Here is an 18,869-nt window from a genome sequence, read left to right on the forward strand (position 1 = left end):
CTCTAACCCTTAGGCCAGGGGTTCTCAACGTTTTTGGCCGGGGACCCCCAGAAATGCTTTGGCAATGCCCCGCCCCCTCCCGACCCCCAATATAAATTGACTGCTACAATAACCTTAATAATAGAGACAATACACCATGAATAAATACTGAAACCAGATATAATCATTAGGGAAGGTGTATGCATGTACTATGTGTACTATATGTAAACTCTTCATTTCCACTTTCCAGCCATTCAGTTGCCTTAGGCCACCGCTGCCCCCATTGTGTGATTGCGCGGCTACATTGAAAATGAAGGCTTGCCCTCAATTGTACTTCCTAGTATAAATAAAGGTGATGATAATGATGATGATGAGTAAAAACAATAATAAGTACTTTTTCCACCACTGGATAGAAGGAGTGAACCACTAAGTGCAGTGGCGTCATTAGGTATACGCTCACTACACATTGAGCGTAGGGCAACACGTTGCTGAGGGCAACACAATGAGCGAGGCAGCAAGCCCCCTTTTTCTTTTTTTCATGCAACGCAACTTGCGTGCCTCCACCACGGTGCTCTAGTTGCCCCTCCCTCTCTCTCCCGTCTCCACCGGTCTGGTAGTAGCAGAGTCACGTGTAACATTATTTTGTTTTGAAACAAAAGCGCATCCCTGCCGATTACAAGAGAAGGAAATAAAATGAAGGAAACAGATGTTTAGAGGCTCCAGCATGATGCATCACTTGCAAAGTTGCAGGTATGTTGATTATTTTACTAACATTAGGACAATTGGGGAAGTAGAAACGAAGTAGGGGCGACTGTGGCTCAGGAGGTAGAGCAGGTCGTCCAATGATCCATGGGTCGGCGGTTCGAATCCCGGCTCCTCCTGTCTACATGTCGTCCTTGGGCAAGACACTGAACCCCAAATTGCTCCCGATGTGCTGGTTGGTACCTTGCATGGCTTCCGCCGCAATCGGTGTATGAATGGGTGAATGTAATGCACAATCTATGTAAAGCGCCTTGGATAAAGGCGCTATATAAATGCACCATTTACCATTTTAGAAACGTGGAGAGGAGATAGTGTGTTTTGGACAAACAGCAGTGGTGTTGATTTGTGTCAAATGGAGTCTGTATGTATGGCTGAAGATAAATGAACACATGACGTCGGTGGAGTTATTGTGTGTTTTGGACAAACAGCGTGGTGTTGATTTGTGTCAGCTGAAGCTTCATGTCAGAGTGTTTGTGTTGTGTGGCCGTAGAGGTCATGTGCAACCTCTTTCGGAGAGAGATGGAGACACTAAATCTCAGCTGGAGAAACATGTTGTTTGCATGCATGCATCACTGCCTTGCATGCTGTGTGCTACTATGCCAACTGACTGACTGACTGAAGTGTTGAGTCTGTCACTCACTTTGAGTGATTTATGGCGTTTCTGTTCAAATCCAAATGTTAACTTATATTAAGAACTCATAGGACATAATAGGACATTGTTTATTAATTGTGCACATGTGTAGCCTATTGTATGTCAGACTGTATGTCTGTAACCCCACAGTCACAGACCCAATTTAGTTATTCTCACACAGTGATTATAACCATTTTAACTTGCACATATATATTGTGGTTTAATATTGTGGTGGTTTATAGCCCAGGGAGGTAGACATTGGTGATCTTGCATTATAGAAGGGTCGGAGTCAGGGAAAAAAGGGTCCACATTTTGCAGGTGTGGGGGGGCAACCAGGAGACAGTTGTGAGTAGGGCAACAAAAACGTCAGCTACAGCCCTGACTAAGTGGAAAGGGAAAGTGTTCCACGTGTTCTGAAATGTTTTCCCTCCCTACAGAGGATATCTCCTCCTCTGGTTGCTGTTCAGGCAGCAAAGCTGCATGAGTCACATCCGTCAAACGTAGGACTTCCCATCAAAATATTCCCTCAGTGATTTAGACTGTATTTTAGTAGATCCCCATTAGCCACTAGTACTGCAACGTCAGCTACTCAGGCCTCCGCCAGCATCATGTTTTATCCATGACCACTGATTGTTCCTGTTCATGTGTATTTCCGGACAGTTAACCATTAAACCGTCACTACTTACTTAGTAAGCTTGACCTTTTGCTCTGTACTTGGTCTGGCTCTTTTTTCCCTCTACACCAAAACCTCTTTGCCGAAAACAAAAATCTTTGGCTAAAGTTCTCAGAAAGAATATACAGATGCTAGGGTTCATGTAAAAAAAGAAAAACAAAAAAGAAAAATACTTTCCTATCATGCAAACATTTGGCCGACCGCCTGTAGTAACTCTGAGGAGCCCCCTAGGGGTCCCGCACCCCCTGTTGAAGACCCCTCTAATATAGAGGGCATGCACATGCATAAAGAGAGTGGCAAATTGGGTGGCAAAGTGAGTTTAACGTCATTTAATGCAATCACTTTTCTGTTTGGGTGTATGGGGATATGTCAAGGCCACAAAGTAGTTTGTTTTGCCACCCAGTAGGTGTTCCCGCATAACTTCCGGGTATGATGATGATGATCAGATGATGTCACGCTCATACCCTCTAGTCCAGTGGCTCCCAAACCTTTTTAGTCCATGACCCAAAACTAGACGTTTGGCCCGGGACCCAAGCTAGTGAAAATAGCAGGTCTACAAGCTCACAACACATCACTTTGCGCCGCGTTATGAGCTTGTAGATCGGCTATTTTCACTACTTCTTAAACATTTGTTTTCTAATTCATGGAATTTTAGATTTTTTTTTTTATTTCTTCCTGTTTTCAATTCAATTCATGAAATCTTTTGACTTTTTTGGGAATGTTTTTTGAGAATGTTTTAAAATAATAGTACTAAAAACTAAATGTATGAAACAGAAAAAGTGTTTGGGAAACAGTGCTCTATAGCCTGTACCGTTCACATCATGTGTAAAGTGATGAGTGTACGTACCATTGCAGTCTGGGCCCCAGTACCCCGGACAGCCATGTGTAAAGTGATGAGTGTACGTACCATTGCAGTCTGGGCCCCAGTACCCCGGACAGCCATGTGTAAAGTGATGAGTGTACGTACCATTGCAGTCTGGGCCCCAGTACCCCGGACAGCCATGTGTAAAGTGATGAGTGTAGTGTACGTACCATTGCAGTCTGGGCCCCAGTACCCCGGACAGCCATGTGTAAAGTGATGAGTGTAGTGTACGTACCATTGCAGTCTGGGCCCCAGTACCCCGGACAGCCATGTGTAAAGTGATGAGTGTACGTACCATTGCAGTCTGGGCCCCAGTACCCCGGACAGCCATGTGTAAAGTGATGAGTGTACGTACCATTGCAGTCTGGGCCCCAGTATCCCGGACAGCCATGTGTAAAGTGATGAGTGTACGTACCATTGCAGTCTGGGCCCCAGTACCCCGGACAGCCATGTGTAAAGTGATGAGTGTACGTACCATTGCAGTCTGGGCCCCAGTACCCCGGACAGCCATGTGTAAAGTGATGAGTGTACGTACCATTGCAGTCTGGGCCCCAGTACCCCGGACAGCCATGTGTAAAGTGATGAGTGTACGTACCATTGCAGTCTGGGCCCCAGTACCCCGGACAGCCATGTGTAAAGTGATGAGTGTACGTACCATTGCAGTCTGGGCCCCAGTATCCCGGACAGCCATGTGTAAAGTGATGAGTGTACGTACCATTGCAGTCTGGGCCCCAGTATCCCGGACAGCCATGTGTAAAGTGATGAGTGTACGTACCATTGCAGTCTGGGCCCCAGTATCCCGGACAGCCATGTGTAAAGTGATGAGTGTACGTACCATTGCAGTCTGGGCCCCAGTACCCCGGACAGCCATGTGTAAAGTGATGAGTGTACGTACCATTGCAGTCTGGGCCCCAGTACCCCAGACAGCCATGTGTAAAGTGTAGAGTGTACGTACCATTGCAGTCTGGGCCCCAGTACCCCGGACAGCCATGTGTAAAGTGATGAGTGTACGTACCATTGCAGTCTGGGCCCCAGTACCCCGGACAGCCATGTGTAAAGTGATGAGTGTACGTACCATTGCAGTCTGGGCCCCAGTACCCCGGACAGCCATGTGTAAAGTGATGAGTGTACGTACCATTGCAGTCTGGGCCCCAGTACCCCGGACAGCCATGTGTAAAGTGATGAGTGTACGTACCATTGCAGTCTGGGCCCCAGTATCCCGGACAGCCATGTGTAAAGTGATGAGTGTACGTACCATTGCAGTCTGGGCCCCAGTACCCCGGACAGCCATGTGTAAAGTGATGAGTGTAGTGTACGTACCATTGCAGTCTGGGCCCCAGTACCCCGGACAGCCATGTGTAAAGTGATGAGTGTAGTGTACGTACCATTGCAGTCTGGGCCCCAGTACCCCGGACAGCCATGTGTAAAGTGATGAGTGTAGTGTACGTACCATTGCAGTCTGGGCCCCAGTACCCCGGACAGCCATGTGTAAAGTGATGAGTGTACGTACCATTGCAGTCTGGGCCCCAGTACCCTGGACAGCCATGTGTAAAGTGATGAGTGTACGTACCATTGCAGTCTGGGCCCCAGTATCCCGGACAGCCATGTGTAAAGTGATGAGTGTAGTGTACGTACCATTGCAGTCTGGGCCCCAGTACCCCGGACAGCCATGTGTAAAGTGATGAGTGTACGTACCATTGCAGTCTGGGCCCCAGTATCCCGGACAGCCATGTGTAAAGTGATGAGTGTAGTGTACGTACCATTGCAGTCTGGGCCCCAGTACCCCGGACAGCCATGTGTAAAGTGATGAGTGTAGTGTACGTACCATTGCAGTCTGGGCCCCAGTATCCCGGACAGCCATGTGTAAAGTGATGAGTGTACGTACCATTGCAGTCTGGGCCCCAGTATCCCGGACAGCATCGTTTCTCTTCCACCTCCTTGTAGCACTCAAAAGAGCATCCACTGATGCCTATCTGGAAGGACCCGGTTTTTATCAGGTACCTACGTGCACACACGCACACACACGCGCACACACACACACACACACACAAGTTAAAGGCCCAAATGTCGGTCACCAGATGTTCTCCCATTATCACGAACACCTATAACATGGTAACAATAGCATATATATTGTGTGATTCAACCAAGGGCTCTATATGATAGGCCCCCTCCTGTTTCAGACGTGACGTCGTCTTCATGTGGCAGCCAAGTCTATGGACTTTTTATGTTCACTTTAAGCATGCCCCACCGTGACGAGACAGAAATGGCTAAATATTATAATGGGCTAATCATATGAAGATGCGTTGAAAATGGGTCAAGTGGTCCTTTAAGGCTGTGGTAAGATTTAGTCCACATTTCCATGCGTACTGATGTTGGTACTATAGGAGATAACAGGCAAACGTTGATTAAAATAACAATTATTCTACATTGTCTAATTGTGGAGACTTCTTAACACAGCCGACGCGAATCGCGTATCAATACGTTATCAATTAATCAAACGTCGGGTGCGAACCACGTATCCATACGTTTTAATCACTTTTTTATAGCATACTTTCATTCATCTTTTTACCCACCCGGACAATGAAGAACCACCCCCCTATCATTGCTGCTTAGTCCCGCTCACGTGATCAGAAAAAAAAACAAAAAAAACAAAACCCCCCTCCCCTCCTGAAAACAGGAGGTCGGGCCGCTTTACGTGTAGAAGCCATTGTAAAATGGACGCGCCCATGCCGATCTAGTCGGTGTGTGAAAAGAATCAAATTTCACCTAACCTCGCCTCACCAGGCTTTCCTCCACCTATTGGCTTTCACACAACACAACTAGTGTAACGCAACTCGATTCCCCCCTCCCCTCCTGTTTCTCCAGAAGGAGGATCTTGCGAGATGGCTCTCGGAAAAAAACATGATCAACGGATCGCTGCCTAAACACATATGCACCGGATCCGATCAGCATTGCATTGCATAACGCCTGCAACACACATGGACAGATGCATGTTTCCTTCTTCATACTGTAGCGACCAAACGATCCCCGAGCCTACAATACTACGAAATAACAAACGAACTACAGTATCGAGAGGGGCCGCCATGACAAAAGACAGTCTACCGTTGGTGGATCACGTATCGCCATGCAGAGCCGTCATAATCGGAGATCGCTCGGACGTGTGATTGTAACGCTTTTTTATTCATTATAATTGTAGTGATAAGACCGCAATGAACGCATCGGGGACGTAATCGACCCGGGTGTAATGTATAACGAACTTTTCCGCGTCCTAAACCGTGGTGTTGTGATCCGAAGCTTTTTTTCTCCATCGCCCCCAACCTGCATGCCCAGGCATGTTCCCCTATCAGCTGATGATGACAACGCGTCTCACCGTTATACTATAGTTCTGAACCGAACGGTGGAATGGGACTTTTTATAGCCGTACGGATCAAGACTTTTGCTGCCCAATGTGCCCATGAACCCCCCCCCCCCCCCCCCCAATGTTTTGCGATCAAGACAATGAGGCAATCATCATCTTCATCTAAAGAAAGCAGAGTTATGAAGGTTTATAGTCAGACATTGACAGGCAGATATAACAATAAACACAATAAATATGCTATACATCCTATACACGGAATGAAAGCCCTGAATGTGTACTTTTACGAGGAAAAGAGTAAACATTGATCCCATGTACAGTTTGTCATAAATTGGTTACATTGCACATTGCGCCCACCAGATATAACTGCAGAGAAGACATGGACCCGAACTCAATATTCACAAAATAAGGCCTATAGCGACATATAAATACTATATACCGTATGAAACAGAAGACTCTCTGCTTTCATAAGAAAAAAACTTCTACTGTAGTAATAATAAAAATCACACCCATGTGAAGTGAGTGGTGCAACTCTGTCCCATATTCTGTTCTCTGCTTATTCAATACAGCTCGCTATATACGGACTGAGGCAGAAAGTCATGTAAACCTTTTATTTACAGTTTGGTCTGTAAACTTCTACTGTATTAATAAAAATCACACCCCTGTGAAGTGAGCGTTGCAACTGTTCTGTACTTATTCACTACAGCTCGCTATATACGGACTGAGACAGAAAGTCATGTAAACCAGTGCAACTGTTCTCTACCGTTGCACCGCGCAACTGTAGAGAACAGTTGCACCGCTCACTTCACAGGGGTGTGATTTTTATTATTACAGTAGAAGTTTACAGACCAAACTGTAAATAAAAGGTTTACATGACTTTCTGTCTCAGTCCGTATATAGCGAGCTGTAGTGAATAAGTACAGAACAGTTGCAACGCTCACTTCACAGGGGTGTGATTTTTATTATTACAGTAGAAGTTTACAGACCAAACTGTAAATAAAAGGTTTACATGACTTTCTGCCTCAGTCCGTATATAGCGAGCTGTATTGAATAAGCAGAGAACAGAATATGGGACAGAGTTGCACCACTCACTTCACATGGGTGTGATTTTTATTATTACTACAGTAGAAGTTTTTTTCTTATGAAAGCAGAGAGTCTTCTGTTTCATACGGTATATAGTATTTATATGTCGCTATAGGCCTTATTTTGTGAATATTGAGGAGTTCACGTCCATGTCTTCTCTGAAGTTATCTGGTGGGCACAAGCTGCATTCAATAACCAATTACTGTCTAACTGTACATGGGATCAATGTTTACTCTTTTCCTCGTAAAAGTACACATTCAGGGCTTTCATTCGGTGTATAGGATGTATAGGATATTTATTGGGTTCAATTTTATATCTGCCTGTCAATGTCTCTGACTTTAAACCATCCATAACTCTGCTCGCTGTTCAAGATAACCCCTTCCAGGCAAATGCAGGTGTTGCAAAAAGGTCAATATCTCCAGAATGGAACATGGTAAAATCAAAATGTATTTTTTGAATTGAAGTGGACAAGTTCAGCTTTCTTTTGATGTATGCGTGTGATTCTCGCTATAAGAGAACATTTTCCTGTGGGCCCCCGAACAAGGCCTTTGTGCAATGTTAAACGGTAGCAACATCCAAATAGGCCTGCCGAGATCTTGTAGCAATCAAAGTGTTAATAAAGTAATGCAGATAATCATTTAACTCTTAACGGTATGAAATGAAACCAAATAAACCTGTAAGGGTCCATTTGGTTTCATTTTGCAGTCTCAAGAGTTTAAGATCTATAAGGGTCCATTTGGTTACCAAATACCAACTCTCCATCATTTAGCTGAGGACCACCTGGAACCCCCTCAAGGACCACTGGCGGTCCCCGGACCACTGGTTGAGAACCACTGCTTTAAGGGATCTATTTTTATACTTTTAGACTCAAATACTGAGGTGGAGTACTTTCTGTCAGTGGTGTAAAGTAACTAAGTACATTTACTGTATTTAAGCTATGTGTACTTTACTTGAGTATTTCCAATTTCCAATACTTTTACTTCTACTCCACTACATCTCAGAGGAAAATATTGTACTTTTACTCCACTACAATTATTTGAAAACTTTAGTTACTGTTGATTATTAGTGCAAAACATACATTAAGCACTTCAGCCATGCAGACTGACTCTTTTTGATACAGAGACAGTCATAGGCATAGTGGCAAGACTTAAGGTTCGTTCAGACTTGAATTTAAATATTCGCCTCAGTTCGTCCCGTTTGTGCTGCGCCAGGTCGCGCCGCACCCGTTCGCGGCGCTCGCGCAACTTCTCGTCTTTGCATTGACTTTGTATGTAATCGCGCCGCTCTAACCATCCAAGTCTGAACGCACCTTAACTGTTCAGGAGAAACTGCTTTTTTATTTATTTGTTTTATCCAAAATGTGTTAATAGCACAGGCAGACTCTTCACATACTAGAGCATGTCTGAAATAAATTAAATCGACATATGAATATGAAATAAATGCTTAAACATGTAATGTTAGAGTCTACAAAGTGAACCTTTCTTTTCTCAACTCGCTGTTTTCTGCAAGACATTACTCTACAAGGCATATCTCCAAAACTGGTGGGTCAAACTGAACAAACAATATGTCAATTTGAAGCTATGATTCCCTGCTTTCACATGACATGAAAAAACATCAATGACTAAAGGTGGCCTTACACTAGTCGATAATCGAGCATTTTTGACGCTCGGGGGGTGCCAGACCGCTCAAAGGGCGATCGGGATCGGCCCGATCAACATCAAGAATGTTTGATATTTGCTCTGCCCCGCTCCGATTATCCTGTAGTGTGTGGTGCTATCAGATTTCAGATTGGAAAAAATCGACTAGTGTAAGGCCACCTTTAGCCTCGTGTGCACCAACACGACATCAGAGGGAAATTGTTTTAGCACTTAGCAGGCTGCACCGTTTAACAGACCAGACCATGCTAGACGTCTATGTAAGCACTAAAAACAATGAAGTAGGTTATTATTCTAACTGTGGTGAAACAACGGGACAATTTAAGGAAGTGAATATTGAAAACCTGGATAGTACAATTTTGAGATATTAGTACTTTACTTGATTAAAGTATATACGTACATATATGTACTTTTACTCCACTACATTTATTTGAAAACTGTAGCTACTGGTTACTTTGTAGATTTTGATTATTATTACAAGATTGTAGAATAGCTGAAGAGATTGCACTATTAATACACTTTCAAAAGGTTTATTCTCTACAAATACATCACAGGACAAAAAAAACATCAATGACTAAAGGTGGCCTTACACTAGTCGATAATCGAGCATTTTTGACGCTCGGGGGGTGCCAGACCGCTCAAAGGGCGATCGGGATCGGCCCGATCAACATCAAGAATGTTTGATATTTGCTCTGCCCCGCTCCGATTATCCTGTAGTGTGTGGTGCTATCAGATTTCAGATTGGAAAAAATCGACTAGTGTAAGGCCACCTTTAGCCTCGGTCAGAAACAGTCACTAATGTACATTTCGGCCATTTGAAAATAGCAGATCTACAAGCACACAATGCGTCGCGATGCGACGTATTTGATGGCAATACTTTTGTACCTTTACTCAAGTACATTTTGAATTCCGGACTTTTATCCTTAATTGAGTACTTCTACAATGCAGTATTGATACCTTTACTTAGGTAAAACATTTGAGTACTATTTCCACACCGCTGCTTTCTGTGCACTCACTTGCAGTCCTTGGCGATGGAGCCCGGGCTCTGCTTGAAGCCAGCGCGGCACGGGATCAGGGCACTGATGCTGCACGAGTGACACTGAGTCCTGGTCCTCACCACTGTCGTGTTGGTGCACACGTTCTGTCAGAGAGAGCAACGGAAAAACAATCGATTTGTGGTAATTGATTGAAAATAATAATTTTATCAAATAATCGATTCATAATCTCTCCCTATAGTTTGGGCATTTCATTCGAGGTGAAAAGCTTCATAAACATAGCCTACTTAAACATTATAAAAATAATGAAAATAGCTGATTTACAAGAACACAACTAAACAAAACATAACAATATTTTTTAGCATGGTGTTACACATTCAGTGAAGACTATCTATGTTAGACGATCTACTGCACAAACAGCACTTGGGTCGGGACATTCCCAACATTCCCAAATTAATTAAAAACTAATTCAATGATTTAAAAAAAAATCAAAGTAATTTCATTAATAAATAAAAGAAAAATCTAAGACATTCCATAAATTAGAAAACAAATGTTTAAGAACTTGTAATGAAAATAGCACATCTACAAGCTCACCTGTGAGCTTGTAGATCTGCTATTTTCACTAGTTTGGGTCCCGGACAAACATCTAATTTCTCTTTTGGGACACGGGCTAAACGTTTGGGAACCACTGAATTCTACCATAAAAAGCTGCACAGATAGTCCACTCTGCGTGGAGAGATCATAACTTTTCATAGTGTAGTGGGAAGACATCAAAGACCACAGTGTTATTGACTTTGGCAAATGTCGGACTGAAGCAAAAATAAACAGGAAGAGGCTAATTGCTTGTTGGGATCTGCCCAGTGAGTCCACATCTACAGATACACAGCTTTCCATGGACTGACTTCAGAACAGCCAAAACGTTGCCATCAGTGTTGATATTGTCGACTTGAAACTATGAGGAAAAATGTTTGTCGAATAATTTTGTTTCTCCCACTGACGAACACTAAATAAAAATTAAGCCTTGGCTAAATATACTGACAATTCCGTAAACAAATAACTAGATTAAAATGATAGGGAGGGAGTAGGGACTAGTGTAGAAGAGATCCAGTAGATCTAAAAGACAAGTAATTTTATGTTGGGTTGCGCTCGGAATTTTGAATTCCAGACTGTTACTTGTAACAGAGTACTTCTACAGTACATTGCAGTGTTGGTACTTTTACTTTAAAGTAAAACATGCAAGTACTTTTTCAACCACTGGCCGTTCCGAGGCTTTCCTGCTAATTATATAGTATCGTGGAGAGAAACAGGATAATGAGGGGAGAGCGACGACATGTGATGACACAGGTCATTCAGGTCTGTGCATATACGACGTGATGCCTCAACGTCACTTATTGCTGACTTTGACAGATGCTCAACAGGTTGCACAGAGGAATAAAATGAGGGCGACTATATTTAAAATAATGTGCGCTTGTCATTTCCGAAATGAAATTTGACATTTTGTTTTTTTACCTTGCATTTTCATCAGAGGGAAATTGTTTTAGCACTTAGCAGGCTGCACCGTTTAACAGACCAGACCATGATAGACGTCTATGTAAGCACTAAAAACAATGAAGTAGGTTATTATTCTAACTGTGGTGAAACAACAGGACAATTTAAGGAAGTGAATATTGAAAACCTGGATAGTACAATTTTGAGATATTAGTACTTTACTTGATTAAAGTATATACGTACATATATGTACTTTTACTCCACTACATTTATTTGAAAACTGTAGCTACTGGTTACTTTGTAGATTTTGATTATTATTACAAGATTGTAGAATAGCTGAAGAGATTGCACTATTAATACACTTTCAAAAGGTTTATTCTCTACAAATACGTCACAGGACAAATGTTTTTGCTATTTGAAAATAGCCAATCTACGTAGATTGGCTATTTTCAAAATACTTTTATTTGAAAACTTGAAACAGGACATTATGCACAATGAGTACTTTTACTTTTGGTACTTTAAGTATACATTTTGAAGCCAATACTTTTGTACTTTTACTCAAGCAAATTCTGATTACAAGACTTTTACTTGTAACGGAGTACTTCTAAATTTCAGTATGGATACTTTTACTTAAAAAAAAAAAAAAACAGTACTTTAGTAAGTACTTTTCCCACGCACTGCAAATGACCTCACCTGGCCCGAGGCGCCTACAGTGACTCCAGGAGACCGCAGGTCGGTGTCCAGCAGGAGCAGTGCGAGCAGCAGCATGAAGCCTAAAGGCGGAAGACCACAGGAGGACCCCATGGTGACTGTATCTATCTTCTCCCCGTCTGTCTGTCTGTCCGTCTCTCTCTCTCTCTCTCCGCTGTGCTCTTCTTTGTCTCGCCCTCCCTTTCTGTCCTGGCTGTATCTGTCTATGTGCTTCTGTGACGCTCACCATGCGGACTGTGTGACATTCTGTCCCTGTCCGGCCGTCTTTTCACTGCCTTCACCTCATGTCCCCTCCCCTCTTGGACTCGACCCACAGCTCTGGCGGGGCACCTATGTGTGTGTGTGTGTGTGTGTGTGCGTGCGGGGGGTGTTCCTTCCTCTCTTCCTCTCCAAGTTACACAGTGGTTCCCAAACACTGGGTAGGGAACCATTCTTATACTGTACAGTAGGTCGCAAGTAAATCTGCTATTTTCACTAGTTTGGATCGCGGGCAGATTAATCGTTTAAAGGATTAATCTGCCCGCGATCCAAACTAGTGAAAATAGCAGATTGTGTGTGCTGTGACTGACACACACACACACACACACACACACACACACACACACACACACACACACACACACACACACACACACACACACACACACACACACACACACACACACACACACACACACACACACACACACACACACACACACACACACACACACACACACACACACACACACACACACACACAGTATTATACATGGTACTGTGGGTTTGTGTTTATCTTTTACAACCATTGCACCATTACACAATTTGAATTTCATAATCACAAAACAACTTTCACCATGAGCAAAGAAAAAAAAACTAAAACTACTCTCTGCTTCTCCCTCTCTCAGCAGCGCCGTCTCCAGCGTGTGCTGTGGAAACAGGAGCGGTGTTTGTCCATTTAGATTTTCGACAGTCAGCTACTTTTTATTTCGTTTTTTAGTCATTGGTCTTTTGAATGAAATTCCATTTAGCTTCGGTCATTTGAGTCATCTGAAATGTTTTAGTGTTATATTATGCGCGCACGCACGCACGCACGCACGCACGCACGCACGCACACAGTGCTTCCCAAACTTTTAATCTTGAGACACAAGAGTCTATCCAAGACCCAAATCTAACAGCTCACATGCAACGTGTTGTAGATCTGCTTTTTGCCCCCACTAGGCCATATGATATGCAAATTAAAAATGTGTCCGTGACTCAACAAAATGGATCCCGACCAACTGTTTGGGAACCACTGGCCTAGACTAGGTCAGCAATGAGAGGGAAAGAGAGTAACAGGTTGTATAATCTGTGTGGGGGGGGGGGGGGGGGGGGGGTATAGGAGAATAGGAGGATATCCTGGACTGTAAATAAGATTCACCCTCTGCTGTCCCTCCACACACACACACACACACACACACACACACACACACACACACACACACACACACACACACACACACACACACACACACACACACACACACACACACACACACACACACACACACACACACACACACACACACACACACACACACACACACACACACACACACACACACACTCTTCCTGAAACTATGTGCCGTGTCATGTCTTGCAGACACAGCTCTTTCCCAGGACATGATGCGTGATGGTTGTCTTTGCTAGATAGAACAATCACTTTTTTTTCCTGCTGAACACGGACAACATGCATTTCCAGGCATTGGTTGGGGGTTGTGCAACATCTTTCTTTTGACATTGTTGCGTTTGCCTAAACCAGGTATAACTTTTGTTGGATCACAATTCACAAACCGTATTAATTATTCCCTTTCTTCCTATTGTCTGCAACATGTTTGATTTGATTTTGGTAAAAGATTGCAGAGTAAACACAATATAACTTATAAAACCCAGGATATACATATAAAAGCGTAAAAAAAACATTTTCAATGACACGCAGTTTGATATGCATTAAGATTAGGCCATTGGTATGATGAGGTGCAAGTCTAGTTAGCAGGCATATCATTCAAAAAGAGAAATAAATCTTCCAAGGAATGGACTGCACACTCAGGGAAAAAAATACGGACAACTTACTGTCATCAACTTATTTATTAGCACGACGCGTTTCACCGTGAGCTTCGTCAGGTACTCTCTCTCTCTCCCTCTCTATATATATATAGCTGTAGCAGTCGGGGAGAAACCACTTAACTAAATGTTAATTTTTCAAATACTGCCTCAGCAAAGTTGTAATTGGTATTTTATATATTGTCAATTATTTGCATGGGAGGGGGAGAGGTGGTGGAGTTATCCCCAGCCGCTCGCTGGAAAGCGGCCACCGCGCATCTGCCCAAAAATAGTGCCTTATGGGCGGGCAGAGGATGCTCGTCTCGTGGCCACCAGGTGGCTCGCCGCCGGCATGGCCTCCCACTGAGTCCCCTGCACAGGGAATTGGTGCCGCCTGGTGGCCACGGGGGGGTACTGCACCCCCCCAGATCAGATACTCTGGAACCAAGGCCCCAGGCATGGACCAGGAGCCTCCCCATGGGCCTCCTGCCCGGGGGGTATTGTGCCCCCCCCCCCCCCCCCCCCTAGATCTGCCCTCATAGATCTGCTTTCGGGGGAAACTATTCCCCTGGGACCAAGGCCCCAGGCTTGGACCAAGGGCCTCCCCCTGTGTCCCCTGCCCGGGGAAAGAGCGCCACCTTGTGGTCACGGGGGGAGCTGCGCCCTGGGGGTGTAAAGGCCCCAGGCACAGAAGACACTCGGGCTGGGACAACAGCCAGGCATGGACCAGGGGCCTCCCCCTGGGTCCCCTGCCCGCCCAAGAGCGCCCCTCTCTGGGCAAGCACCTCCATGTGAAGCCCAGACACTGAGCCAGGCATGGACCAGGGGCCTCCCCCTTGGTCCCCCCTGCCTGGCCCACACCTCCATGCCCCAGGCACAGACACTCACAGCCGGGCATCACCAGGGGCCACCCCGTGGGTCCTGTGCCCGGCCAAGAGCGCCCATCTCTGGGCAAGGGCCTCCAGACACTGAGCCAGGCATGGACCAGGGGCCTCCCCGATACTGTCGCACGTGCCAAGCTACCATTCTCTTGTACTTGTATTATTTCACACGACGGAGTAACCTTGCGTCTCGGAGGACAGTCTGGTGAGACCATGGGGGCAAGACAAGCTGCTCTGCAAGTACAAAGCCATTGATGGTCACAGTATTATTGCATCATCATTAAGCCCTCAGCCAATCAAATCATCGCTATGGGTTACACACACACACACACACACACACACACACACACACACACACACACACACACACACACACACACACACACACACACACACACACACACACACACACACACACACACACACACACACACACACACACACACACACACACACACACACACACACACACACACACACACACACACACACACACACACACACACACACACACACACACAATATTATCAGAATAATGTCAAATCTGGGAATACATTTCTTACCAAGAATTTTCTTCACCAATGTGTTTGTAAAGGTGTCTACTAACATATCCCACATTGGTTTCTATTCAACCACTCTAGGGGAATTTTTGACAGCTGCTGAAAGTTGGGGTACCATCAACAACCAATATAAGGCAAAATGTTCGAAATTTCATTATGCTTTAAGTAGCATGTCAAACTAAGGTTTTTTATGATTCTGAAACTATGCCAAACATTAGTTTTGCACGAAAAATACTCCTTGGGCTAAAAACGGCCATAGCCGTCATCACAAATGTGATGACTCGGCCCCTTCTCAGCCCAGTATGATTGAACTCTGTCATCAACGTTACCCCAGTGAGCAGGGTCACTGTTATAGGAATCCTACGCGTCTATTTGGGCAGTGCCAGCTTCACCGTGACTGGGTAGATGAGGGCCAGGGCTCGACCTCCCTGTCATTGTCGCCGTCACCTTTATCTAGGTTCACCACCAGAAATGATTAGGCCTATAGCGCTTTTATCCAACACGCTTTAATGTGCATTATTAGGCGACAACGAACTGATATAGGCTACCCACACAGACACTGCACCCAGCACCAAAATAAAACAAAACAATTATGCAACTATAATGCAAGGCTTAGCCACTAAGGCACTTGATAGGCACCAACCTGCTCAAGTGCTCATCATCATCGGGAGCAGATAGGGAACTTGTTCCCAGTTCCACCTCCTCCTCACCACTGGATTAAAGCTGCGTTCAGACCTGAATATATTCACTTCGTCCAGTTTGTACTGCGCCAGGTCGTGCCGCCCCCGTTTGCGCAATTCTCGTCTTTGCAATCACTTTGTATTATTCGCGCCGCTCTAACCATCCAAGTCTGAACGCACCTTTATTCACCACCACTAACTGGTCATTTTGGTGCATTTATTAGGCCTATAGAGCTTCGCAGCCCCACCCCCTTTCATGACGACGCCAGGCCCAGGAAATAATTCCCAATGCATTTTTCCCATAGACATTTCAATAAGTATTTATTTAAAGACGGTTACGCCGTGGACAAAGCCAACTCGAGTTGTGACAAATCATGACAATAAACACAATATTTTGGACCAAACAAATAATTACAAAGAAGAAACCCAACCACCCGTTTCGAATGGGATCAGTGTATTGAAACGGGGAAAATCAGGTGCAATCAGGCCTTTCAATAGACTGAGTAGACGTCTACCCGTCTACTCAGGTGCTCAGTAGGTTGATTCCTTCCGATTGTGTCGGTTGATCTGTGCAGTTTAATGCATCGCATGCAGCTACTGGAGCGGTGCCGTGTCGTTAGTCAGAAGGTTCCTTGTTCCGAAATTACTATCCCTATCTCTAATCCTAACCTAAACATAACCGCAAGCACGGGAGCAGTGCATCTCTAATCCTAACCTAAACATAACCGCAAGCACGGGAGCAGTGCATGTTCGATGTTACGGCTGCATTGAAAGGAATGATCACCTACTGAGCTCCAGTAGCTGCATGCGATGCATTAAACTGCACAGATCAACCGACACAATCGGAAGGAATCAACCTACTGAGCACCTGAGTAGACGGGTAGACGTCTACTCAGTCTATTGAAAGGCCTGATTGCACCTGATTTTCCCCGTTTCAATACACTGATCCCATTCGAAACGGGAGACCCAACTCGAGTTGGCTTTGTACGAGGCTTAAAAGGACTTTAAATAAATTATTTTTGAAAAGTCTATGAGGAAAATGAACGGGGAATCATTTCCTGGGCCCTGGTAGGGGGCGGGACTGCAACACTCTATATAGCATCAGCGTTGAAGGCTGGTGCAGAGGGTGCTCCAGCACCCCCTGCTGGTCGAGAGGAGAATCTTTTGACATCACAGCAGTGAGTTGACAGATAGACACAACATGACGAGACAGCAGAAACGTATTGTAGTTTTTCTTTCACCTGCACCAAGTGGTTTAAAGAAATCTAACCCAAACAACATGTTAGGCTATATGATTAACTCGGAGGTGGTGGAAATAACACAGCACAACTAATAGTAAGTCCAGGTGTGTGTGTGTGTGTGTGTGTGTGTGTGTTAGATAAATGTTTTTTTATTTTCTTGTAAACCTGCTGCTGTGCAGGACTTGTGTGTTTCACGAGGGGTGCGCATCAGTGCTGCCGCACAGTTCATATTCAGCCTCTTTCTGAGAGAGATGGAGACACTATACACAACACTGGTCTGTCTGTGTGCGCGTGTGTATACGTCTCTCTCTGGCTAACTGTTTGTAATGCTTGCTGATGCATACATAATGCCTAATGGAGAGGTGTGTTAAATTAAAACAATTTTCTTGTATGTTGCGCTGTGCAGGCTGCCGTCACGTAACAGTGCAAGGAGCAGTGTGTGTGTGTGTGTGTGTGTGTGTGTGTGCGTGCGTGCGCACGCGTGTACATGATGCTGCTGATAGGTCCTAAATAAGTCATTATTAGGCCAATTATACCCGAATAAGACCCAAAATTTGCGCTTCAATGTGCATAATTGGCCAAAAGTGAAGACATCTCACCCCGGAAAGGGAAGACATCTCACCCCTGGAAAAGCAGGGGTGAGATGTCTTCACGTGAACTCACCAAAAGTGGCAAAAGGGGTGAGTTGTCTTGTTACCTAATTTATTAGGCTAGGGCTACAACCAATATAAGCGCCGCTACCCACACCGACACTGCACCTGGCACCAAAACTATTCTAAGCTATAGGCTTTAGGTTTAGAGTTTAGACACTTAACTAATAGGAACCAACCTGCTCATCACATTCATCGGGAGCAGATAGGGGACTTGTTCCCTGCAGTTCCACCTCCTCCTCAGTCACCACTGGAGATATTGTTGTTGTTGGGGTCGGGGGACTCATGCTGTGTTGTCGGCAGTGTTGCTGCTTCAAAAGCGGCTTCTGCGCCAGCAGCAGTCGCTGTAGTATAGGCGGCGGCGCTGAAGCTGTTCGCTAAATTAACTGGTCTGAAGAATCCCGTAAGTTTCTTCATTTTGCTCAGTGTCTCCTTTTTACGTTTTTGTGCTCCACTGACTTTCTTCATCTTAAAGTTATCCGCCATGATAATTATCTCAATCACAAGGAAACAGACAGATGTCGCGAATGACAGGTGAACTGACCTCACCTCCGGGGCGTGCCCGTGACATCTTCATTGGCCAACGGCCTGGGTGGGGCTTG

At 44.8% G+C, this 18,869-nt stretch overlaps 1 protein-coding gene across 3 annotated transcripts in view; it reads right to left on the minus strand.

Moving 5' to 3' along the window:
• The window catches only part of stab2 (stabilin 2), a 95,135-nt gene extending 76,482 nt beyond the window's left edge, over positions 1-18,653 (minus strand). For 2 of the 3 annotated variants that reach the window (XM_079494587.1, XM_079494585.1), the window contains exons 1-3: positions 12,177-12,412; positions 10,017-10,141; positions 4,793-4,908 (exon numbers count right to left, since the gene is read on the minus strand). In XM_079494587.1, the coding sequence (XP_079350713.1) occupies positions 4,793-4,908; positions 10,017-10,141; positions 12,177-12,287 (352 nt within the window). In that variant the 5' untranslated portion in view covers positions 12,288-12,412. Of the gene's footprint in view, positions 1-4,792; positions 4,909-10,016; positions 10,142-12,176; positions 12,413-18,446 lie in introns of those variants that run through there. The other variant, XM_079494586.1, reaches the window with a different exon arrangement.
• Between the last annotated feature and the right edge of the window lie 216 nt (positions 18,654-18,869).

The sequence above is a fragment of the Electrona antarctica genome (assembly GCF_951216825.1).
Source record: "Electrona antarctica genome assembly, chromosome: 23".
NCBI classification, from domain to species: Eukaryota; Metazoa; Chordata; class Actinopteri; order Myctophiformes; family Myctophidae; genus Electrona; species Electrona antarctica.